The sequence below is a fragment of the Schistosoma mansoni genome (assembly GCF_000237925.1).
Source record: "Schistosoma mansoni, WGS project CABG00000000 data, supercontig 0164, strain Puerto Rico, whole genome shotgun sequence".
In the NCBI taxonomy this organism is placed as follows: Eukaryota; Metazoa; Platyhelminthes; class Trematoda; order Strigeidida; family Schistosomatidae; genus Schistosoma; species Schistosoma mansoni.
Window position 1 is genome coordinate 171,595 of NW_017386053.1, and position 27,124 is coordinate 198,718.

Sequence of the window (27,124 nt, forward strand, 5' to 3'; positions counted from 1 at the left end):
TGATGATATACTAGGAATGGTCGCTTGTATATTTCGATAACACACTATCTAATTGAAGTCAGGTGCAGTTACGCTAAATGCGACGAACTCGATGACGAAACTAACGTGACGAACCACGTCGATGAGGAACCTCACACATTCCATACTTTCGACCAGCGAACTCAACGTAGCTTACTCAATCGATAACCTCATCGTTGATATCGTCAAACCACTACAAACTTAAGCTATGTATATACGTGTGCAGTTGTTTGTTTTTTTTGTAAAAGAAACCCATTGAAATACTTTTTCTGATAAATCTACTTTGTGCCAAACATATGATATGACATAAGCCGTTAATAATACTAATAATCTTAATGGCTTACATCACTAACATCAGTGGCTTTCGCCATTTGTCTGTGGTATCAGGTATTTTATAACCAGAACAAAAAGCACTAACTTCGATAGTGTAATAAGAAGACGAAGATTATCAGAACTATGTGATATATAAGCGCAATACATTTCGAACAATCTGATCACACAGATACTTGTTAAGAACATTTATAAATAAAAATAAAAGGTCAACAAGACTGGAAACGAGGGGTAAGAGTAGATAAGGATAATAATAGTGATCATAATGTGAAAACAATTTGAAACCTAATCACTCTAGATAATAAGCTAATAATACCAGGGTAGGTTTAAGGTGAGAACAAACTGTTTTTGATTACATAGAGATCTGAAAATAAGGGTGGGTGAACATGTACTAAAATGGTTGCAGAAACAAATAGAATCAAATGACCCAATAAGAGTAGAGGATAAACAGCCATCATCCTCTATTACCAAACAAATAATCGAAACATGCCACAAGATTGATCTTAACTCGGCTTTTGTGGTGCTGTATAAAAGTGTATAAAGGCATATACTAAGTTCTATTGAAGCCTTAGCCATACGAAAATTCAAACCCCCTTTGTGTATTCAAAAACAGTTTGTTCTCACCTTAAACCTACCCTGGTATTATTAGCTTATTATCTAGAGTGATTAGGTTTCAAATTGTTTTCACATTATGATCACTATTATTATCCTTATCTACTCTTACCCCTCGTTTCCAGTCTTGTTGACCTTTTATTTTTATTTATAAATGTTCTTAACAAGTATCTGTGTGATCAGATTGTTCGAAATGTATTGCGCTTATATATCACATAGTTCTGATAATCTTCGTCTTCTTATTACACGATCGAAATTTATCAAAAGGACGAATTGCTTTAAAAAGCACTAAAACAACGAGATAATCTCCTTGTACCGTAACCGGTTATTTTACCTTTTTTCACTAATTACAGGCAACAGGACTCAGAAATGAAGTGTTTTAAGTAATCTAAGAATATTATAAAGAATTTTCAACTCCTCAAAAATCATGAGAGACAAACTCAAAAATATCCGTCCAGTTTTTGCACTAAAAACCTTTGCCAGTTTAGTTGATGATTATTTTAAACTCCAATCTACCCATTTCTTCTGAACAAATTTACTCCGGGTATTTTAAGTGTAGTGCTACGATGTCAATAACGGGTCCTTCATGTGAGAATCTCGATAAGTCAAAGGGGTTATGGAGGTGTGAATCCCGCTGTAATATTCTTACATTTTTAGAGCAGCTTATGTTCTAATAAAAAAGTTGGACACTGTTTACCATGGTGGAAAGGCGATTAAAACTGTCTTCAGTTATGAGGCTTATGGGCATAGGTTAAGGTTTGAAGTTATTCCTCTTCTATATCACCATAGACTTAAGGAACTTCTTCAAAAGCTGATGTTTATGGATTTAAGCACGAATTTTAGAAGAACTGAGGAGCTTATTTGGCGCAAAGCATTTTACGAACCTTATTTCCTGTATAAAGTTTATGTTAAGGTACCCAAATATAGAGGCATTTTTTAAACGAGTTCAGAACAATGATCAACAAGATCGTGTCAAGTTGTTTGAGAATATGCTCGCCGTGCATATCCTCAGTGCTATAGGATACTACCAGTCTCTAATTTTAGCTTTCCAATCAGAGTTAGGAGATGCACAACCTAATAACTTATGTTCATGGATCCCGATAGCGTTGCATATCCCTCTTTACTGTGGTAAGCCGTGTTGATTGCTTAACTTTTTGTATAAGGAGTGTTCTTTGAGTTTGAGGAAAAGCATAATCCCTCCGTGGAGAATAAGTCTGCAATTATCAAGTTGATGCACAAATGTTTGACAAATATCGGCGACCTATGTACGTTGTTCATACACATATAACAAATACAGTTCGATACTTGATTGATTTTGGGGATTCTAACGCTAAGCGACTTGCTTATCGATATTACAAAGCGGCTTTTTACTTCGATCCTCTTATGGGTAAGCGTCATATCTATTAATATATAATATATATCAGAAACAAGATTTAGCGGTGTTCCCTTTCATACTCTTTGATTCGTTTTTTTTTTCGTTAAATGATCTCATTTGACAGATAGTCTTATAACTAAGTTTCTTGTTCTGTTTCGGCAACTATGTGACTGTCGATAAACTTCAATTGTTACCCATCGTGTATATAGGGTTCGTGTTGACGTCTTTCTCCAGTTAGGTTAGTCTTATTTCCTAAGGGAAGCTAGACCATTTTCAGAGTATTGAACTTCTACCCTGTAACCACGAAGAACATCTAACTTTCAGATATCCGTCCAGATTATGAATAAAACGAATAATATGACGATTAAGAATTAAATTTAATAACTAGGTCTTAATTCCCTGAAGAGTGAAGAGTGCGCAAAATTTTCACTGTGCAGTCGTTTACAACAACCGATAATGTTTACTTGGTGTTCGTACTTTATTCTATTAAATATGCAGCCAGTCCACTGGGTCAGTGTATTGTATTCTGATATAAGTTCACTGGGGCTTGCGTCCATAATTTGATCTCGTGGTCAGTTTTCGTACTGTCACACAGTACCATTACACTTCATCTATCGGTTGGGATTTAGTTCACTTGAAGTCTCAAAACTTGTTCATAAAGCCTGCCAGAACAACAAGTCTGTTAATTTTTAAGCTTAATTATGTTTACAGGACTAATGTGAAATAAAAGAGTATTCTAGTAACCATATAATGTCCATACACTGAGTTAAACATATGTGCCAATACTTGTGTGGCATGTTTCGGAAAGTAACTGTTTTAATTGGTCATATAGTGAGACATGTAAGTCAGAAAAGGTTAGGTGATAAGGTGTAGAGACATTTTAATATCCTCATCATCAGTGTTTGCTATTTTTAAACGACACAATAGTTCTGACCATTTGGCCTCATTCTATCACGTTATTATCAGGATATAATACGTGGAATTTTGAGTCTTTCAGCAGATAATATTCGGAATGAATTAGATGTGGTTGCTTCAGGTAAAACGTTAATCATATCAGGTGTTTAGAATTTCTCCCATCAGTAGATTTACTCAATGTATGTACTGGTGATGTTTACCGTATGTGTAAGTGATTGGGGCCAAACAGAAGTTAACTCGTGGAAAATGTAGATACTTCCATTGGTATATTAACAATAAATAAATAAAGGCAACTAATTAATATCAGTGGTTTTGATGTGTGTTGTGAAGTGTTATTCACACCATATCTATGTGGCCATTGATCCATGTTTTTCTCTAAGCTGTTTTATCCATGCTTCCAAATATCTTCTTTCTTCCCTCAGGATTGCCTCACAATCAATTGGGTATTTTAGATGTTGGACGTTGCTACGGCCTAAATGCTATTTTCCATTATTTACGTTGCTTAACATCCCGTTCGCCTTTTGAGGGTGCTAAAGGAAATCTCATCACTGTATTGGCTAAAAATGAGCTTCGTTATAGTACGATCATTCGCGAAAAGCCGTCTAGAAGTTCACGCATTCGATATGCTTCTTATTTCAGGTGAGCGTATTATTTGTACTTAGTAATTTCTATTTTTTGAGTGTTTCACGGTGACTATTAGTAGAAAACTGGAAAGAATAAATGACCATTATAAATACCTGAACCATGTATTTGTCCAAGTCATCGTATTTCGCATTGCATAAAAAGTGTGTTTGAGCGGAATGAATTTCACCAAACAAATTCATCATCCCTATAAGCCCCAGACCACACCTGCTGCTGTGCACACAAAGTCTGTCACAAAACCCAATTCGTAAAATTCTGCAACGGTTGGGTAAGCTTATCTAAACACCACCACCTATAACCTAACCATTCATTGCTTGGAAATGCTGACACAATAAAAATGCCTCTTACAAAATCATGATCTGTTGTTTTTTTCACCCATCTTTAACTATTCACGAAGTAGAGATTAGCTCATTGTTTTATTCCCTATTGTCCCCTTAATATTGAAGGTAGTTTAGGTCTAAACGCGTCATAAAACGCTTCTGTATTTGTTTTGAAATCTTTTCAATCACTAACCTTTCAAGGCGGTTGCAGTATCCGATGTAAACTAGCCGCATTCACATTGCTCACTGTTCTTTTGCACTGAACATCTGAAAATAATCCTGAAGTAATTTTTTGGATTTTAAGGATAAAAAGCATGGACCTTTTATCCTCATACTAAGTTACGGCAGTCCTTATCTTCGCTCATAAACTTTACAATAAAATAATCGAATCACTCAATCTTCTTGAAAGTTTATTTATGCTAAACATGTAATTTTTAATGATCATTCCTAAAGTCAACTTTTTGCTGCTTTTTAGACCAAAAGATTTCCGGAAGACTATCATGAAATTCATCTACCTAATTCAACAGTTCCTGAAACCTGTAGAGTATGTGTCATTTTTAATTTCATAGATTTTGTTAATTGAAAAGAACATATTTTAGTTAATTCAAAAGGTCATAAAATAGTAATACTATGATGCAACAGTGTTAAATCACTATCAAACTGCAACTTATAATTCGATCCCAACTAGTTCGTTTTCGGTAGCCAGGTAAGACCGCTAGCCTCTACAAAAATATGTTACTCGAATTTGAGTACATACCCTTTACCTGGTTACTGAGTTACTTGTTAAAAAAAATCAAAACTAATTTATTCGTAACAATGAACAGCTTTATCGTTTACAATGTTTTTATTTGAGATAAAAGTGCTAACAAAGGAAATTAAGTTCGTAGCATTAACTTTTAGGTCATAATTCGACAATCCCTTCGATTTGTTCATTGGTGATTTGACCAAAAAAATTATATATTATATTATTATATATATTTATATTTATTTATTACTGTTTATGTATACCCTGATGTTGGCAGAGGGAGTGAAAGATTCACAACTAAATTATTCAGTTGTGGGAATACAATATCTCGACAAAATATAAAAGACATGGGAATCGGGAAATAAAAAAGCGGTCAGAAAGTTTAACATTTATGTGGGGCTTGTCAAAATATTCTCTTATTCTCCTGGAGTTTCTTTTATTGTTTAGTTTAAATACGAAGATACTAAAACATTATTATGTGCTCTTATTAATTAATCATGTTTTAACTCAGATTCCCACGTCTTTTGAATCTCTGTCAGAAGGCCAAAATACTCTAACACACTAATCAATCGCTCATTTTATAGATTTCAGTTATGGACTAATTACCTAACTTTTCGATGATTTATGGTGCTCAGGAAAATTCTAGAAAACGTTCAAGTAGAATATACAGGAAATATTTTGGATGTCGTAGTCGGTCTATTGTTCATCATTCAATCATCAAAGTGCAAACTTCGAATGAGACACCAGTTGGCTTTTATTTCCTTAGTAGTCGGGTTAAGGGTTAAACTTTATGCTATCTGTAAGAGTAAATTATTTGGGGAGTGAAATTAATGTGGATCAAAACTTTCAGCAGTATAGATATACTGAGTGCAGTGAAGATGAGGTGGTTTCTAAACGATTGACAGATAAATGCTACATATTTCCTCAAAGTGTGTCTTCTTCCAAATAACTGTAGTGCGCGTGAGTGACATGAATCCAATTTTTTATCTGCTACACTAGCTTGTATTAAGAGCCATAGTACTTCTTACATAACTAAATCGAACTTTGTAGGTTGTCATAACTAGTAACTTCCTAAAAGTTTGACTCAAAACAGAATTCCTCAGTACTACAGGTTGCGGTCAGAGTTTACTTCCATTTAGTAGTTCATAACTACAACAGCTCCACACATAATCACATCTGCAGGGTTTAAGGCTTACTCATTTGTCATCCACAATTAAAGGGTCATTCATGCGCTGATTTATTTATGTTAGAGATCATAAGATTTTATTAAAATTCAGAAATTTCTTATGATATCAAACTTTTTTTACTTTGTATTTCCCTCTAAAGATCCAGGGATCCAGCAACAGAAAATATTTTTCATGACATACTTGCAGAACTACACTCCTCATTACTACTTACTGATCATTTAACTGTAAAATCTGAAAGTATCACTCATTCAGAACATACCAATACCAAGTATTTAAAAACTGGCGAAGTTCATCAAGAAAAAGCAGATCGTGTAGAGGAAACATCTGATCAGTTGACAGGACCTATTTTTATTAGAATGCTCCTTATTTCTATACTTACTTATGAGTATATACACCAGCTTAAATTAGAACAAGATCTCAGCAAACCAAGTGGAAAAAAATCAGATGAAAATTCAAATATAGAGAGTCATTCTCCTCAAGAAGCTGAAAGCACTTCAGCCTCTACTGGCTTGATGACTAGTGAAGAAGAAAAAGTCATTCAGGTATGCAAATTCCATTGGTTTAGAATCTCGTGTCCTTTAAAAGTGTATTGAGCTGGCTAGGTTTTCTTTCAAAAAGTTTGGCATCGTCAAGTAAGACCGTACAACGTACAATTTCTCTTCTTTTACTGAGTCTTTAGTGGCTTGTACCACAAATCTAATCTTTTTTAACATTGGTTTAAAGCAGAGTATCGGTAACTAAACATTCGAGGTAATTATGTGTAGCCTAATGTTATAAAGGTGAAATGACTTTAGATTTGCATTGTTTGCAAATATAGGATCTAATAATCGCTTACTAGTTCAACTAAAAATGTTGACTACACTTTTTTTGTAAGAACACAGTGACTAGTTTGTTTTGTAGAAACCAGAAATGCAAACATTGTCTCCTAATCAAAACAATTTTACATGTTTTTGAGAACATATGTATCTGAAAAATAGACTTAGGAAAAAGCATTTGTGATTGAAAACCGAAAATCTAAAATCTGGAATATATGGTTTTAATGAAGTCTTACTGTGTACATATCAAAGAAATCTCGCTGTATCAGAAACCTTTGCAGATTGTTTCTACTATCTAAGAAAATCTTTGAATCCAGTGTGGAATAATTGAATTGGAACTTTAGTTTCCGTCATTCCATGTACTGTTATAGGTGTGTGAGCACTTTTCACTTCCCACTTGCTCACACCGTAGAAAGACATTTCTTCTTGAGATATGTAAAAATAAAACGGAGTTATGGGGTGATCTTGACGACCTGAGAGCGTGACTGCAAAGCCCAATGAACAATTACACTCCATACACATTATTTTTGCTACCAGCTTCAAATGTATTACCTCTGCACTTTAAAGGCCTTATCATTTTAGACGAAAATCTGTGGAACATGAGTGATACCAATAAATATAAAGTTAGGTAATTGAGCTTTTAGAGTCAAACAGCTTTGTAATGAAGGTTGATGGTTCCTGATGATGTTGGATAGTAGCGGAGCTGTAATGCTAACCAACTGAATTTTGTTAGACATATGCAATTAAATTCCATCTCAGTTACCGGACAGTAACATTATCGTTGATAGATCTGATCATTTTGAGTCCAATCTCAAATCAAGTTTAGCGTGTTTATTGCTTATGAAAACAAAATATCTGTTCCATGCTGTGTGATTTTCAATTGTTTTCTATTTGGAATCACTGTTAATAACTGTTTTCAAACAGTAGAAATATCGATTGCTTTTAATAAACATAAAATGTCTATTAGTTGTTTTCTAACCATGTTATCAGTACGTTTTCAAATGGATACCTTTGATTCTCTTAAAAATTGCTTTTTTATATAAATATATGACTTATTTATTCCCGTATACCCATTTAACTGGGTATTTAGTTCTTTTTAGGATCTTGGAAAGACCGTTCTGTACCAGTTAATCTAGCCTTTCTCAAATGTCAGTTTACTTTTTTCATAAGAGTTTCAATCTAGTAGTGTCGAATAGTCATACCGTAGTCCGAAATTCTTCGAAAAAACAAGTCGCTTTATGAAATCATCCTAATACAGTTTACAATACATCAAAAATTGTTTAAAACGATTTACTATACTTCAGCATTTTCATACGTTATTTAAGTCTGTATAAATGATCAAACAAATGTATTAAGTGAAATTCATCTTTGATAAACTTCTTTCACTAAGTGTTTCCTAACTAATTATGGTTTCCAATACTTTCAATACCCATTTTAGACTGATTCTTCCGATAATTGTTCATCTGCAGTAACTAATAAATGTGAATCATCTTCAGTCACGGCTATACCTGATCTTTATGAACCGTTATCATTCGCTTTAAGCGTTGGAGAACTCTATTTAACACATGTATGTAGACAAATCTACTGTCGTCTAGGTCAGTTCATGGAAGACCCTAAGGGAAAACCAAACAATTCAGGTATCTGCAAATTCTTATGATTAATGTATAGATTTTCCAGTATGTTTCGATCCATCTAATCTTTCAGAAAATCCGAATTGCAAGCATATTCCAAGTGACCAGCCACTACTCAGTAATGTTTCGTCAACCGAACACCCTGAAGCTATATCAGGTGACCTTTTCTATTAACTTAAAAAATAATTTGCATGTTAATATATATTTTCGAAATGAGGTATAAGTATACTCTTATATTTAGAACTATATATCAACCATTTATTTATCACTGTATTGTTCATGAAAAGTCTTTTCAGAATTTATCATTTTTGTACAGTTGCCTAAATTTTCTAATTAATTATGGACCACTTAGATACGTCATTCTTTCATGTCCAATCATTTGTTTCAACACCACCGTTCTATAGAAGCAATCATATTATCTACGTGATTTTATTGATATCCAACCCATTGTACTATTTGCTGACAATAATGGTTTTATTCAAATTACTTGTGATTCAAAATTGCTTTGTTTTTCGAAAATGCCATACATGAGAACAATAAACTCTTATTTTATGGCTTACCAACTCATCGTGACATTCTATTAATTTTTAACAAAGAAAATTATCACGGCTTTATTAAAGGATTTCGAGACTTGCATTATAGACAAATAATTTTCGTATTTTTTATTAAGTTATCAATCAGCAATATAATCTTTGGATAAATATTAATTGACTGTTGAGGAGAAGTTCTTTATTTATTATTTGTTATGCTTTTCGATGATAACGCAATATGTGTAATCCTCTTAATCTGTAGTGACTTTCATGACGTTCATTCAAAATTTTTGCACATGATATTCGTATGGTACGTTTTTCCTACTCAGGGAATAAATGCAAGAAAAAAATGCAGGACGGTATTTTATATTCTGAAAAGATCTTATTTATGTCAGTCAGTCATTCATACTAAACGTGGAACCAGGCATATATTTGCATCGGTTCAAGTTGTTACACCACATCACCATTGCAAGATGCCAGAGTAGTGTAAGTATAAGTAAGTAGCAGTATATTAATGGTAGTAAGAAATATTAGACATAGAAAATATGACTCGAGAGGAAAGTATGGATTCACGGAATTTTGGTTATAACAGATAGTCTTCTATTCCTTTAAAGTGTATACAGATAAAACTCTACTTCTTTTGTCTATTCTTTCGTGATGCAATAACGCCTGACCACAACTATTTACTTATTTATTATTTATTTATTTAAACACATAAATATTGGTACAAGGAAGCACCAGATACATATGCGCCATACAAATCTCATCCGATTTGCTTGAGGGCTGTGATACTGCCCAGGTGCCCGAACTGAAGCAGGTGGTTTTCTTAGGGGGCCACACCCCGAGCCTTTGAACGAAAGGTCTGATCCACAAGGCAGTGGAGCATCGTGAGGAGATGCAGTCCCATGGTAGCCGTTGACCAGCAGCAGGTTCATTCGCCATTCGTTCCATCAGGATACTGGAGCCCATGTGCACCATTGGTTTGGAATCAGGGTTTTCCAACTCCCCTAGGTGGACCCTCCGTGTCCACCAACCCGGTTAAAGCGCCGGACATTCGCTTTTCGTCCTCTCAATTTCGTAAACAACACCCCCGCCACGAGAAGGCAGTGAGTAGGACTTCCCTGTCAGAGGCTATATATTCGCTGGCCATGTGAGAGCATTTCGAGAGGGAGAGTGGGTTCTCCCCACTCTCGGCCATACCAGGGCATTTGGGGGCAGTAAAATATATGTACAATGATGTTAAGTTGTTTTATTATTTACTATTTCTGTAAAAATCTTATGATACGACAGTTAATTGCATATAATACCAATCTACAGAGTTGTTGTAAGTGATCACTGAACAAACAAACCAGGCTTTTATGTTAGCTATAAATTTTCCAGTAATGCGTTTTTCTCATTGACTATTTATTTATTTAACTAGAACTTGTCAATCCTGACGATGAATTAGACGATTCTGGTGATATTAAATGTACAAGGACTAACTCACATGAAAGTATGCACAGTACTACAGATAACGATGAGGACGATGAAGGTCATACAAGACTACGATTTCGTAGATACTCTTCAGATGAAGATTCAGAACATGAGTTCGTAGAAAGGGGAACTGATGAAAATGATAACGATTCAGATACAGATTTTTGGGGTTCTGATGACTCTAGTCTATTGCATTCACAAGTATGTACTATTTACACAGTTTTAATACATTTTTCGTACTATACAAGGTACCATCGAAAGTAAATTCGATTTTCAAGTGAATGATTTCATAATCCTCATGCCGCACTTACACTGTCGAAAACAAATTGTTATTATAAACTAAAATGCAGACTACAAGCCTCAGTATATTTACCTTAATAGGCTATATAAATATGTATATTGTTTAAATTTAATCTTCTTCCATATTAATTGTTTGTGTTTAATTCATTCTTTTAGGAGTCTTACTATTGCTTTTCCCAGGTTTTATAAGTACTACTCATCCAGTAGTGCTTGAATCTTATAGTTGCATTGTCTTGAGAAATAAAACATTTTTGTAAGGTCTACTTTCTTATATGCGTATGGTTTTGTTATCTTCAGATTTTTGTTCTGTATTAGTCATCTAACCTATCTAATCGAGCTATGAAGCCTAGCATAGGCCGCCGACCAGCATTTTCCAACCCACTATGTCCTGGGCCTTCCTTTCTAGTTCTGTCCAATTTTTGTTCATTTTTCTCATGCCTGTCTCCATTTCTTGGCGTAATGTGTCCGTTGGTCTTCCTCTCTTCTTTTGGCCTTCAGGATTAATTGAGCTATACTCGTCTCTGTATTAGTCATAATTTCCCTCGACCGCATTATCTCCAGTACGAAACCTAATATAAATCCCCATGTACTAGATGTTGCAGTTGTTATCCTAAGGTTCTTCTATAGCATAGTTTTAGAGTAACCACAATGAGTAACCATAATCTGTTGTTGGGTATGTTGTTTCCGATTGTTAGATAGATGAGGCTCAAGTGTACGAAAAAAATACTTCGTCGCTTTTGACTGTTTTGTGATTCTCCCATAAATATACATTGTGATATAACTGATCAAGAGATACTTAGCTGGGAAATCGTATTCATTGTTTTCATTTTTAGGATGAGATTAATTCTACCGGTACACCCTCAGACGATGATCTTGATGTTTTATCTGATGATCGGTTGAGGCGTGCTTCCAAACTGAACCGAATGGGGTCTCAACGAGATGCAAAACAATTAAAAACTAATGATCCGTCTAAATATCTTTCAGAATCTCGTTCAGTAAGTAAGGATGTAAGAAGTACACTTACTTGTATTTCAGAGGAGGAAGCGATACAAGAAGGCAAGACGGAGAAATTAGAAGGTGAGCTTCAGTCAATTCAAAATATATCAAAACAGTTGGTCTGTGATTATAAGCAATGTAAGCAAAATATACACAGCTTATTTTATCAAATGAATGAGACTAAAAATACTAATATCTAAGTTCATAACTTATAAATAGTTTGAGATGTGATCTTAGTTACAACAAAATAATACCAATATAACAAACTCAAAATGTCGTTTATTTTGCTCCTTGGCTTTTTTGATTAATGAACTTCATGATTTAGTCGATCGTAAATAACGTAGGACCTGACGCGAATGTGCTTCCACCCAAGTTGCCACGTCATATCAACACACAACGAGAGAAAATTGACAAATTGTATCGTAAAAAAACATTGAAATAATAATAATATTACTTATACCAGAAAATTAAATATCAACAATATTGTTCAAAGTGGAGAAGTTTGAAGTAAACCCAACATTTGGAGGAAAACAAACAATCCGTATCACTGTAATTCATTTTAGGCCACGTAACTCAATATTTTCAATCATTGATTGCGATTATATTTTATTCATCATTTACTTGACATATTTAGTGATATCTATTTTTGTAGGGGTTGATACTTTATGACAAATTAATAATTTTGGATAAAGTATCTCTGTATTTAGATTTTATTATTGTAATGGCAATAAAAAGTAACTGCATTTTAAACGTATTATCATATCAGATTAATTAACCTTTATTTTGATAAATCTGGTCAACAATGTTTGTGGTATTATTCATTGACTATTAGTATATTGTTGCAATGTAATGTCTTTTCAGTTACAGCTTTTCTTTTTTTCTCGGGAAGTCATGTATACGAATAATAATGAGATATTTACAATGATCACTTTACATATCATTAGTGAAAGCCTTTTATATCGAGAATAGATGAAAATAAAAGTTTGATGCAACATAATCTGAAAAGTTTCATTTTAGACAAACGAATATTTTCGACTCTTTTAAATGTTTCGTGAAAACTGTGTCCTGGAGATAGTGCAACAAAGTGAGATGTTATCAGACAGCTTAGAATAGAAACCAATTTCGGTTCTGTTGTAACTTTCTTTTACTTTCTTCATAGAAGTGAGAGGATCTTCTCTAATTGAAAGATTTCATTCTGGTTATTATTTTTTTAAATGAACTGCTGGTCCTATTAGTATTATTATTTTTCACTCCCTTGAACTAATTGATTTTATTCTTTTTATTATACTCACCTTCGTTTCTCCATCTCTTAAGTATCTCATTTTCTTATTATGTGGCACATATATATTTTGGTGTCCATTTGTACCAATGTTTGTGTATTTAAATAAAAATAAAATTAGAAAAGAAGTATTAACAAAGTTTATGGATAATATTTCTTGTGATGTGTTAGAATTTCTCAACATACTATCCTGATCACCACGAACTCGAATGTATCGTTTGCATACAGCAGTGTGGTAATATCTTATGATTGTCCTCAGGATTGAATCATTTCATTTTAAAATATGTTATGAAGAAACTTTCCTCTTTCTCTCTTCACATTCCAAGGCTTTTTTTTATAAATAATAAGGTTGCTAATGCAGTTATGTTAAGTTTTTAAGTTAATGCACCGTATGTGATTGAAGTATTCACTCTTTGAAAGGACCTTATTACTTAGACAGTATTCTTATTGAAATTATGCTAGAAATTGTTCTCCACAGTCCTTTGTAATGAGTTGAAGCATATGCAAAAATACCCAGTTTTTTTGTACTTAAAGTCTAGTACCATTTCCATGTTATTGTTTTCTAAAGATAATAATTAGTGTATTAATCTAAACTTTATAAAATCAGAGTCACTTTCATGTATAAAAATAAATTTGCTTCATGTATGTACTACATTTTCACTTCATCTTCTTAACAGTTCCTTCACTGGCTGCTCAATCATCTTCAGACAATGCTAAGGAATCAGTACATCACGAGTAAGTAATATTTTCCTTGTTCGCCCCTGTAATTTATCAATACGTTGATCTGTCACTGGTTAGTAACTTACTGTTGTCTAGTCCCCAGTATAATGAAACAGTTTGATTATTACTCACTGGACATTTAATGCATAATTTTACTAAACGATTCACTAAACATAGTAAATTACAACTTAGATCTAATCTCTCTCCTCGATGTTATGGCAAAGGCTTCTTATGATTTGATTAAACGAAGTTTCATCTGTTAAAATCGATAGATGAGCGCAATGATATGATGTGGGACCAAGTGATGGCTTCTCACGAAACCGCATAATTAGCTTAAACTCTTGAATAGTTAGGAATCGAAGACAAGACCACTAGCCAGATGAAAGCTTTCATGTAATAAAATAACATGTTTATGTACAAAGTATGAACACAAAATAAATATGATAAAATGTTGTGGGTGATTGGAGAAAATTAGCTTGTAGGTCACTCATTTTCCAATCCACTATGACCTGACTGATAAGCTCAATCTTTTGACATCATATCACTTGACTTGTTCTCTATTTCACCCAGGCAATAAATGAGTGTTAAACCAGTACAATTAAATATTGAACACACTTTTCAAACTTTGTCTCTTTATTAAAATATATCCATCATAGTCACTGTTCCCTATATTGAAATCAATGCTCTAATTGCTCTAAAATGACCCGTTATTTTGTTTACTGTTTCTGATGCTTTATACACTTCTTTCTGTTTAATTAAATGTTTTTGAATTTCCTATAGTTGAAGCTTTCCAGGATATCTACATCCCTAAAATTGGACATTTTACTGTTTAAACATATCTATATCTTCATTTTTATGCTCAGACGAAATTATCCACATTTACTGCTGACTTCTGGAGAGTTTCGATTCTTCTCAGGTTCTATTCTTATCAAGATTCATTTCTCCAATCACCTTTTTATCTGTAGTTCAAAATTTTCAGGATTCGTGCAACTAACCTGACTTATTCAGATTTTTCATGTTATTATTTTCCGCATTGCTTATCTTAATAATTAATTCAAGTGACTGAATATATATTTCTCACTTTTTTAGTTGTAAATATTATGTTTTCATCTCACTTTTTAATGAAAGGCAGATACACTATTTACACACTCAAGATGTGTTGGTGTTTCGTGACCAACAACCAATTAAGTGACTGAAATTTTCAATTTGAACCTATCATTTCAATTTTTCTACATTACTGTATGTAAAAAAAGGTAATTCATCCTTGAAAGTCCTTTCTATTATAACTTTCACAGCTAGTTATATACCATACCGCGTTGAAAGCACCGGTTCTCGTCCGATTATAACTTTAAATCACGCTAATTGAATACCGCTCATACTTCACAATATCATCACCAAAAGTTATTCTTGTTGTCCCATCTTCACTTTTTTTTCTAAAGCACAAAAGGTAACGAGTTCGAACTTGCTTTCACCTAAATATGCTTGATCAGATAGGTATGCTATTGTTAATCGTTACCTTGTAATCCAATATACAAACTTTTTTTTTATTTGTTGATTTACATTTCATTCTATTCAATTGGTTAATAGTGTTTCTCCTTTATTATTTACCTGTTACTTATGATTCATAATCTGTGATAAACAGTAAACAATAGTTGTTTAACACCTATTCCTCTTCCAACTTCATCAATGAGATTTAATAGCAAAAATACATTTCTTTTTTATATGTTTAATATTTAATTAAAATGATTATTTTACTTCTGTTTGCTTTCATAGTTCTACTGTTGATTCTGTGGAGAAAAATATATGTCACTCTTCAAAATGTCATTCAGATTCTATTAAAGAGAATTTATCAGATTATTCTTCTGTTCAATTTGACAAAAATTCTTATGACCCAAATACAGATATAACAACACGTATTAGTCTATTTAGTCGACTTTATTTATTTTCTTCTGTCAAATTGTTTTTGGATTGGCTTTCAAGTTCACAATTTCAACACTTAAATTTATCTTCTTTTCAAAATATCAATTCCACATTAACAGATAATACAATTCATAAGTCACAGAAACCTAGTAGAGCTAGTATTATTTGGCAAGCATCTGTAGAAAGATTCGTATCACAACTAATTCCATTGTTAAATAGTATTAATCCAATATTCGACCAAATGTCTCATGAAATATTGTGCAAAAATATAACCAACACGTCAAAATCATGTGAAATTAGTCATTTTGGTGAAAACGAACAGTTACGTTTGGATTCATGTACTCACTTGACTGAATCAAGTAAGCTTGATTACAGTAGTATAGTAATTAGTTGATTGCTTGTGATATATATATATATAATATCTGTTCAGCATGAAATTGAGTGATGAAAGCGATATTGATTTCGGTGTAAATCTAAGAGTAATAAATACAGTGTAAATAGAATGAATGTGGTCGAAAATTAAAAGTATAGAATTGTGCGAAGCGTAAGAGTCCATGGGAGAATACAGCTTCATCACTGCAACCACTTTGAAACAAGATACAAACTAGAAAACTTACACTTCACACGGCTTAGATCACTAGTCATCCACCTCATGAACTAATTTCTCGTCATGATCAGTCTTCCCTTAATCGACTTGGAATTTACTCTTTTCCTAGCTGGTATAATATGTTACAGGCTACGTGATGTATAAGCTTGCTTAACATGAAAACTTTAATACAGAACTTATGTTCTGATATCGAATTCCATATAAGGAATATTGGTAATCTGTTATTATATAGGATTTAAAATAGTCCATAAAGTAGATAATACCTTGGTTATTTTTTAAAGGCAGTATACAAACTAATAAAGATTAAAAATCTATGCCTTGGTGGAGAAATGACATGTTTAGTTCTAGATAAGTCCTGAGATATAATCTCGTTGAAAATAATACTTTTACACCTTCAGTGTTTTTATATTCAGAGAAAATCAAGAGTGATATAATGTAATGCTGTAACTTACTGCAACTTTGCATTTTTGTTTTCGTAGTCATATAAAATAAACTCTACAACATTTCAGTTGGAAGCAATATAGTACTATCATGAGTAACTTAGTCATTCTAGTTTGTTCTGGAAAGAAATTTTTCTAACTTTAAGTAGTAGGTTATATGGATGATCAATGTAAAACAAGCCTCTACAGTAAAAAAAACTAACGCTTATTTTAAAGCTGTGTTCACTTATTTCTTGGAACAAATGAATACCTTCAATGCACTCTGAGTATCTTTCCACAGCGCAATATAGCCATTTTTCAATATGGAAGAAAAGATTGTAACAGGCTTATGATATAAAAATCCAATATATACTTCTGTAAGTTATAAAATACCGGTTCATACTCTTTATGTTGTATGAATTCGTTCACTCACCTATAGAACTCTGGGTTTACGCCCTTCAACTTTGATCAGTCCTTTTATAATGTGACTGGTTTAAACTTGTCAAATCAACTTACAAGCATTTAAATCCTCAAATTGATATGCTTGACTTGAAATTTGTCAGGCTATAGTGTTGTCATGTTACTTGATCATATTATAGAAATTTTCAATCTTTTCATATAGTTTGTGTAGTAATCTTCATATGTATATATACACTGTGCATACTGTTTTACTCGATTTTCATTAAAGATATCGATGATAAAACTAAGTTCAACATCGTTCATCATTTATCACATGATGTTTACCGGACAATAGAAAAACTGTTTTCTCAACATATTCCTAATTCAAATAAGTTTCCTGTTGAAGAACAAAATGGATCAGAAAAAAATTTAACAAAAGATACTGTAATCCATAATGATGAAAAATCTAAAATTTATCCTCTTCCTGAAGATTGGTTATTGCTTGGCTTACCATCAATGAATTGTATTCATGAAAAAATCGATTTTCATAATGGATGCATATCACCGTCGTTAAATGAAATAGACGAAGTAAGTGTTTGCTTTCTTATCTACTACTTTCTTCGATGAAATCTCAATAAATATATGTATAAATAACTACTTAAATTTCCTTTTGGATTTACTGCAAACGTGTAGTTTAGCAATTCCGGTACTTGGTTATCAGACTGTCGATTAAAGAGTCAATGCTTCTCTTAAGTACTATTTAAACAGTCAGTTATTGTCATAACGATTCACATGGTGGATATAGCCATCAGAATGTAGAAGCCTCTGTCGGAGTTGTTATTCCAAACTCTTGGTCCAGTAATCGACAGCTGAAGCCTGGACTATTGAACCGCTATTTGATTTTCATCATTCATATATTTGCTGATAAATCGAATTGTTCGTCCAATGTTGATTAGTCCTGATAAGTCTATTTGACTATGAATCTCTGCGGTACATACTTTAAGTAATGTTCAATAAATTAGTGGGGCATTATTTCATAAGCGTATAGTCGTCTTGTTCTTGTTTTGATATGGAAGTCGATCTCACTTGCAGTAATTTTCATAAATATCCTTTTTTGTCTACAAATTAGTTTTTTTTACTTTGTCCTTATACTCTAGACCGTACTTCGGTGCACCTCCCTTACGTTTCATGGGTGCAGTTTAGCATCATACAGTGCTCAATTGAGTTTATATGTTACACATAATTCTACTGGGAATGGTCATCGACCTTTTAAGTGTGATATACCATTAACTAATGTTGCTGGTCTGTCCTCTTCCAATAATTCTAATTGGCCACATTTGAGCCGACGGAGACGTCGTGGTCGTCGATATCAGAAGTTCTATCCTGGCTATGGAACATGTGATCGTTACAGTTCTTCCTGTCCCAATACTGGTTATCAACATAGCAGAACTGATCCTCGTAATACATGTGTACCTCATAGAGGTCACTCCTATCGGGAACATGCTAGATATTCAGGCTCGGCTAAAGGACACAAGTCATACTATGATTCCAGACATCGTAACAGACACTCACAACAAGCGGATCATCATCATAACGATCGGGATACAATAGAGTCTGTCCAACATTTAGAAGTTTCACAGTCTGATGTTCCTCAATCTGTCTCCAAAAGTAATGCACAAAAATCCGATTCATCTTCACTGGTTAAATGTGATACCGAACTATCTGATAAACCTCAAGTGAGTTTATTATTTCAGTAAAGCTGAAAGAATTTTTCATTTGTTTTCAACTAAATAATGCTATTTCGCACCGAATTATTGCTGATGACTGACCATCGACTGTCGTATGTGTTAACGTTCATAGTTCGTTTTTAAATGTTTTAGAGGCTTAATAAGCAAATTATAATATCATTAGCACTTGTCATTCTCCACATATCTAAGATTGAGTAGAATATATATACAACTTCAAGTAATTTAATTTATAAAGCTTTTAGCTCAATACTTAGACTAAATCTCTTTGTTATAAATGTACAGAAAGTAAATTCAAAAACAAGATCTTATTCATATTGGGAGATAAAAAATAGTCCCTGATACTTTTTCTAATTGTTGCGAAATGACAAATTCCAATAGGGTACTTGGAATTAGAAGTGGATGAATAGATATTCTGACTAATAAATTTCAATAACTTGTAAATAATAATCTTTTTTTCTCTCATTATTTTACTAAATATTAACCATTTTTGTTTTTAGATTAATTCAACAGAAACTGACCAGTCACGTCGAGATCAAGCTATGCGAGATATGGCTCGTCTTCGGCTACTCAATGAAGTGGATCAATTAGAACGTCAGTTTCGTAATCAATCACCTCTTTCATCCACTAAAAGAAGCACTAGTACTGAGTCTTCCATGCAGAACTCAGATTCAAATATTCAGAATAAAAACTTGGAATTTGATATTAACAAAAGCTTTTTGTCACCTTTTCTTGTCATAGATGCTTACTGCTTAACCAGCCATTTACCCATGGTCAAACAATTAGTCAGTTCTAATCGTTTCATTCTAATCATACCACAAGCAGGTTAGTTATATTGATTTCAGATTGGTGTAAATTTATGGATTTTTTAAACCATAATACTTTTTAATTCTCACCTCTTCAAGCCACATATGTAGGCTTAATTTTAATTTTTAGTAAAACTTGTTCAGATATATTTATTTCTATACTGCCCTACATCAAATAGCCATTCGTTACTTATTCATTCGAATGTATTTTGACATTCATCACTAAATATATTGACATATTATCTAAATTTCTTTGTGCCTACATTAAATGATTTAGTGTTTCATAGTAGATTGCACTACTATTCATATGCTTTATTGTTATATACTGTATGTATTTCTCTATAAAGAGGTTTATGTGAGAAATCCACTCTATTGATTGATAATTTATCTGCATAACTACTTTTTTCGTTGATCATTGAAATATTTATCACTCTATACTAACATCTCAATGTTTTATGATATTTAAAATATGACTAGCAGTGAAATCCAGGACGTACGTTTCTTTTTATTTGGGATTCATCATCTGGACGTACTTTCATCCCAATACTGGTGTTTACACAAAGACTCAAACTTAGTATCTTTCGCTTCAAATACCAACAGGTTATCGATTGTGATACTAAGTCTAGGTAATCATTGGCTTGTGTAACAGATATAAGTCTAATTTGTAATAGTTTGTGTCTTCTCCTTGTGGATGTCAAATATTCCACTGCTGGCCTATATCCCATCTTAATAAAAACTAACTAAATGGCAATATTGCGACAATCCGCTCAGGGTTCACGTATACCATAAAGAAATTGGTCAACTTCAGACATTAACATCAATAACAGTAAAATAGAAAACCTTACAAATAAAATATCAGTATATCCATTAATATTCGAAAATGAGTGCATATTAAACACATCGATGCTTGATAATAAAAACATTCATCAAAAAGAATCCTTGTATTCTACAAATAGTTGCAAAAGGGCCTTTTTTGCCTAGGATATATCATTATTTATTCTCTTCACTATAATTACTGTTGTGTACAAGATTCATTGAGTTAATGAAATTCTCAACATTAGTTAAAAGATTCACTTAGTATTGTTTGTTTGAATCTTCCCATTGATGTTTTAGGACTGCAACTGGTCAGTCTCTAATTGGCATATGTGCATACTGTGAGTATATATATATATATATATATATATATATATATATATATATAGGTAGATTGACAGATAGATATTAGCATATCTGAGATATGTATTTGAATGTTCGATGAAATTAAGTCATGGACTAATTTTATTGGCTTCCTACGAGAATCGTTGTTGTTATCCCAACTGTATCTAGCATACTATAAGAGCGGGTTATAATATTACAAATAAGTTAACAATCTATTTGTTACTCCATTATTCATATTATCGATGTCGTAGCTCCAAAATATTTTTTAGTGAAATAGTATTATGTGTTAATTTCGTAAATTTAGTTACGCGGATATTGTGATAGATATCTGTTAATGATTATGTTGCATATTAAGAATCGAAAACACTTAAACAGGTACTATACCTTCATGATTTAAACATTTGTCTTTTAACTAGTGAGTTTCGGACTTCAACCTCTCACCATCTACTTATTTTTGAGCAATCGAATAGTGCCATTAATCCTAAGATAATCTTGAAATATTTCTTGGAAATTGAAATATGTGTATAAAAGTTGTTAATTATTAAGACGATAAAAGATATTTCAAAGTAGATGCGCATGTGAATTTGATCCAATTTTGCCGTACTGACTCATGAAGCTTTTTAAACGTTACTGAAGTTTAAGGATATTGGTTATCATGTAAATAACATTTGCCCTTGAAAAAGTGGTATTTGGAAGTACTCTTTGAATAGTTTTCTATACTTAGTAAATAGACGTTTATGAATCTTCAGTTTTTCTTTGGTGCTACATGTTACTATTACGCAACTATGTAATATAATCTTTCACATAATACTTATACTCTTACTACTTCTACCACTATGGGATTTGAATCGACAACTTCATCTCTGTGCTAATGTGGTATGGCAACTCGAACTGATGTACGTACGTGCGAAGTTCTACGTTGTAACTGACTGACTGATAAAAAAATTTTAAAAGTATAAATATTTTATTGGATTGGGAATTATGCCCAATAATTGCCATGTTCATTCTACAAGGATATGAATTAAATTTGTGATATAATTCTCGAGTTGTCATTCGAAGCTTAAAAATAATAGTTCAGTTACTTATATGCCCACCCGACTGTAAATTTGAACGATGGGTCTTTTTAGGTTGTTAAATTCGCATGACATGTACCTTCTGTTGATTATATATTTCATTTTGTAGGTGTTAATAGATAGAATTTTTGGAATAATAATTATAAAAACTATCATTTAGTTTATCTCTTTAATCGGATTTAAAAATGAAATTTATCACATCCATATGTACATTTCTCATACTCATTGTATTTTCCTCTCTAATGTAAACTATTTAGTTATTTCCCATTTGGATTACTTGAAGAAAACAATGGCATCCGCTAGAGTAGCGATACGATACCTGGAACATGAAGCTCACGGCGGCAACCGGTAAGTTTCGTCTACAATTACGTTTCGTACTATGAAATAGTTTGACCTGGTTTGATTCTCACTAACCAACAGTAGATATTTTATATCTCTATACTACTTTGCGTGAAAGAAAGTAAGCTAACTATAAAGCATCTTTTAATCTTGGTTAGTAGTCTTCATTTTATATTCACAGAATTACTCGGTTTTCAGTTTTTTGGCGAGCATCAGATCAGATCTCGGTATTAGTATTGAGATGCTTTTCATGACAATTGTTATGATCAGAGATTGACATCCGTCAGTGAAACTTTAAGATCTCATAGCAGTCGACAGCTGCTTACCTTAGTTTTGTAAACTTCTGCAATGTGTATTCATGTAGTTCAAACCACATAAGACTTTCATATTCGACAACAAGCCATGATTTTATTCAGCCAATTGGTTTAAATTCAGTGATCATCGATTGCTCACTTCAGTTAATTGATGATATACTACAACCATCATCCTATCTCATCGTCAAGTAACTGCCTGACATCTGATTTAGTTGACCACAAAATTCTTGACTTCTGTGCGTAGACCTCACGAAATCCATTTGAAAATCAGTCACTAATGCTTCCATAATTATGATTACAAATCTCCACAAATCAAACTAACTTCCTATAGTTGTTTCAAGGTTGTTAATATTTTGTACGGCAATAGACAAGTGATTTTTTAAATAGTACAATAAATCCTTAAATAATCAAATCGTTGAAATCTTTCCAGATGATTAGTGAATTACTTTTAATTTCTAGATGTCTTTTTCTTTAAGAATAAGCCATTTAATAATGAAAAGGCTTTTTGATATGCAATCTTCTTTTTGTACGAAATAAACTTTTCTTAATTATATTTAACTCAAATTTCTGTTTCGTTTTGATTAACTGAGTCCAAGCTAACAACGGGCATTGTTCGCTATCAGATCTTTATAATATTGCAAAATACTGACGCAATTGTTTCTCATTTTTCTACTTTATGTTATTAGTTATCTGCGGTTACAAAAACCAGATGAACAGCCAAATCGACCTATTGAACTTCATCGTCAAGATGCCGTACATAATGATGTTCAAGATTTGATAACTGACACGGAAGAAGAGGAACCTAAAGTATCCGCCAACCAAAGCTTAAATCTTCGCATTGTAAGAAGATGGGTTAATATCCTGGATTGTGCATCTTATTTTGCACAGGTGAGCACATTTGTATTAGAACTTTTCAGTTTTTAGTATTAGTTTGTGTGATCCTTTTTTTCAACCGATTACATCACAAGAGTATTTGTATACTCCTCTTATGTGGGATTCTCTGTAACTTGTTTACATTTTCACTAGAATTTAGAATTTGTTTTTAAACATCATTTTTAAACCACCGATGTTTACTGTTAAGTTATAATCAGATCATTTTAATAACACAATCTCACGAGATTTTTATTTGACAACTGGATTTCATTAATCAGCATTAAAAATAACTTTTATACTTGTTTTATGATTTAACTGCTATCCATATTACATTAATTAATAGTAAATATTGATATATGATTTGAAGTGGATACCAAGTCTGGATTTCAATGTTTTCGAGACATGTTTATCTGCATGTGTAATCGGATAACAAGTTAAAATGAAGTGTAAATCCAAAATTCTATAAATTATCATCATTGATTGCTGCATAGCAGATTTCGATATGTAAAACTACTTTCTATGATCCACATTTTTCCATAAGATAATCAAATGTAGCTGATAATCTGAATCGGTTTTTTCTCGTTCTTTCTAATTAAGACACTCAAAGATTCAAACAAATCATCTGATCCAAAATCTGTAAACAAAAACTCCTTGCTTAAACAAGCTACCAGTTCAGATGAACAGGAGATCAATGACCTCCTATATTCGCTTAATATTTCACCTCCATATGTAGATCTACTAAATAAAGAATGCAGTACAAATGAATTGAATGAGTTGTCACTTACTAAAACAGCACCTGTGACCATTCTGATTGGATTTAGAAATACATCCGTCGACGATACAATGGTCCCTCAAAACTTTTTAAAGCTTGCACTAAATCATGGTATGTCTTATATATTAGTTTAGTGTTTACCTATCAGCGTTTGATTTATTTATACACATATTTCTTTGAAGTTGGTAATTTCCTAAAATTATCAATAGTAATTTTGGTTATTGTGTTATCAATTATTTTCAATTGTCACCAGGATTGAAAAAAATTGGTTCCTTTTATTAGCATAATTTCCAAAAAATTTAATAACTTAATTGACAGAATATAACTCTTATAGTGTTCACTTTTAATAGATCACTTTCAATTTTTAAGGTGACTAGTAAGCTGTATTTATATGATGTATGGTGATGGTTGGAGGTGGTCGACAGGAAACCCTGGACCCAGGTTTTGTGCTATTTGGCGCTCGTCGCGATATTAAATCACCTAGACTAGTGACCACAATAAAATAGAATTCAGTCAGCACTAAGAAGGACTTGGAATGCATGACGTTGGTCACTACCCAGTGATCAATCAATTGTACAGTTGCATTTCTAGACGAATAATTAAAAATGACAATTTCATACTAAAATTGTGAAGTTATGTTATCTATTTTTAAGGTCTACTGATATAGTAATTTTAATTTCTTTCGTGAGAAAAATAAGTATATATTAAATTACACTAATTAAATTTTCACAGAAATAATAATACTTCCTCCTAATTTTTCAATATTCATCGGACTGAGTAAACTATTTCAGTGTTGCTGATTCATTTCTGTTACTCATTTACGAAGTGCAATTTTATGCATTTCCCTTTGGGTCACACTATTTATGCGAGGGTTGGTTATTACCATTCACCTACTCAAACCGAAATAGATGAAGTAGGGTTCAAATCTATTATTTACTGGTTTCTGAAGCTAAATACATCAAGCCTTAACTATTAAAATATAGTTGTCATGATTTATCGTTACACTTTGGGTTTAATTAAAATGCATGCTGAAAGTCAGTCAGTCAGCTACAACGTTAGACCAGGCACACATATGCATCGGTCCAAGTTGCCATACCTCATTACCACAACAAGATGAACACCGAATTCATAGAAGTAGTAAATTTAATGTTGGTCATATATAAAAGAAAGATTGTATATAAGGATATACTACAGGAAGAAAGACAGATATGAAGCAATTTTAATCTCAAGGTTTAAGGGAAGATAAAGAGTGCATACACCTACGCCATTGTGATCGATTCTGAGCCATGTCACCTAGAGTCTCCAACCATTGGTTATGATAGTCACGCAGACCCCAACCAAGTAGTCTGCATCTACCAACATGGCTCAGATCAGAAGTCAGTGACCTCAAGCACCGATGCCACGTTTTGGTTTGGCCGCCCCTAACTCTTTTCCAACCATCCCCTACACTAGTCAGCATAGCGCGTCGTGGTAATCGGTGTTCAGTCATAAGTAACACGTGGCCCAACCATCTCAGTCGATGAAGATTCATGACCTCATTAACCGGTTTATCATCATTCCCTAATACCCTGTGTCTAACTTCACTATTACTTACCCGGTGATCCCAGCAGATGAGAGCAATATTTCTGAGGCATCGGTGGTCAAATACTAGTGGCTAATTCCACTAGTATGCGACAATGGTAGTATACTCGTAGCGGGGAGCAATTAAGTCATACATAATCTGTTTTTGATTGTTTGGAAGCATATTTTACTAAAAGTCAAGTCTGAAAAAAACATTTAACATTCTATAATACTTCACGATATCTCACTGTCATTCTAATCTTTATGTTGTATGAAACATCAGTAGTTTTTTGATAGCGTATCCGAATTCGAAGCTACTTATTTTAAATGATTATAAAATAACAGTCAATAGTGAAATAACATTGAAAGATATTTCGGTGGATTATAGACAATCTAGTGTTTTAATAGTAATACTGGACCGGAATTTTTTTTCTTGAATTGCAGACGTTTTAATCTCCCTTTTTTAATCAATACTTTATTCGACTTCATATACTATTTTTTCTGTATTATTTTCAAGGCGTACGGTTAGAATCGATTCGCTCCTTTATTCAACGTTGGAAAGCAATCAAAACATGATAAGAATAATGAAAAACGTGTATATATATATATATATATATATATATATATATATATATATTCAACTGATGTAATATAGTATTGTACAAAATAAGATTGTTTCATCTATCAGTTATTTTCTCTTTCCTATACCATTTAAATGCTTAAGATGATTTTGCTTTTTGTCAGTTATAGTGTGGTGAATGTTGTTGAGTCTTAATTGGGATCATGAACCAACCAATGTTAGACCACTATTGAGAACCTGGAAGCACTAGACGCCCGTTCCCTCCTAGTATAGCACTGCTCGGCAGTATACACTCACGATTCCGCTAGCGAGACTCGAACCCAGGACCTTTGGTCTCACGTGCGAACCCTTAACCACTGAGTCGGAATCTAACAGTGTTTGTGTCTAACTCCAATCAGTCCACGAAATTGCGCCACCATCTTCTATTGTCTTTGACGGGTAACCGCTTACACTCGGCACAATTGAACTTCTTGTTACGGTTTTTTCATTATGGTGACTTTTATTAAGGCATTTTGGTATAGAGTAGTAGTACGATTGCTCCGATGGTCCCAATCTGTTATTTCATAAAGTTATCTCACTTTGTACATCACGATTGAAAATAGATGTAAAATAATTACTTGACACTAAATAACTTAAACAAATTAATGTTTAACAGAGTTATCAGAATGCTT

At 32.8% G+C, this 27,124-nt stretch overlaps 1 protein-coding gene across 1 annotated transcript; it reads left to right on the forward strand.

Moving 5' to 3' along the window:
* Positions 1 to 1,526: 1,526 nt before the first annotated feature.
* Smp_169530 (smg-7 (suppressor with morphological effect on genitalia protein 7), putative) lies at positions 1,527 to 26,560 on the forward strand (the record flags this gene model as incomplete). Its single annotated transcript, XM_018797542.1, has 21 exons — positions 1,527 to 1,582; positions 1,618 to 1,716; positions 1,750 to 1,873; positions 1,911 to 2,088; positions 2,124 to 2,225; positions 2,258 to 2,347; positions 3,673 to 3,889; positions 4,688 to 4,756; positions 6,284 to 6,686; positions 8,398 to 8,596; positions 10,541 to 10,794; positions 11,727 to 11,970; positions 13,846 to 13,903; positions 15,662 to 16,167; positions 17,523 to 17,821; positions 18,391 to 18,969; positions 19,479 to 19,803; positions 22,273 to 22,363; positions 23,355 to 23,556; positions 24,139 to 24,424; positions 26,391 to 26,560. The coding sequence occupies 21 exons, from the start codon at positions 1,527 to 1,529 to the stop codon at positions 26,447 to 26,449; spliced, it is 4,440 nt and encodes a 1,479-aa protein (XP_018646774.1). The 3' UTR covers positions 26,450 to 26,560.
* Positions 26,561 to 27,124: the final 564 nt, after the last annotated feature.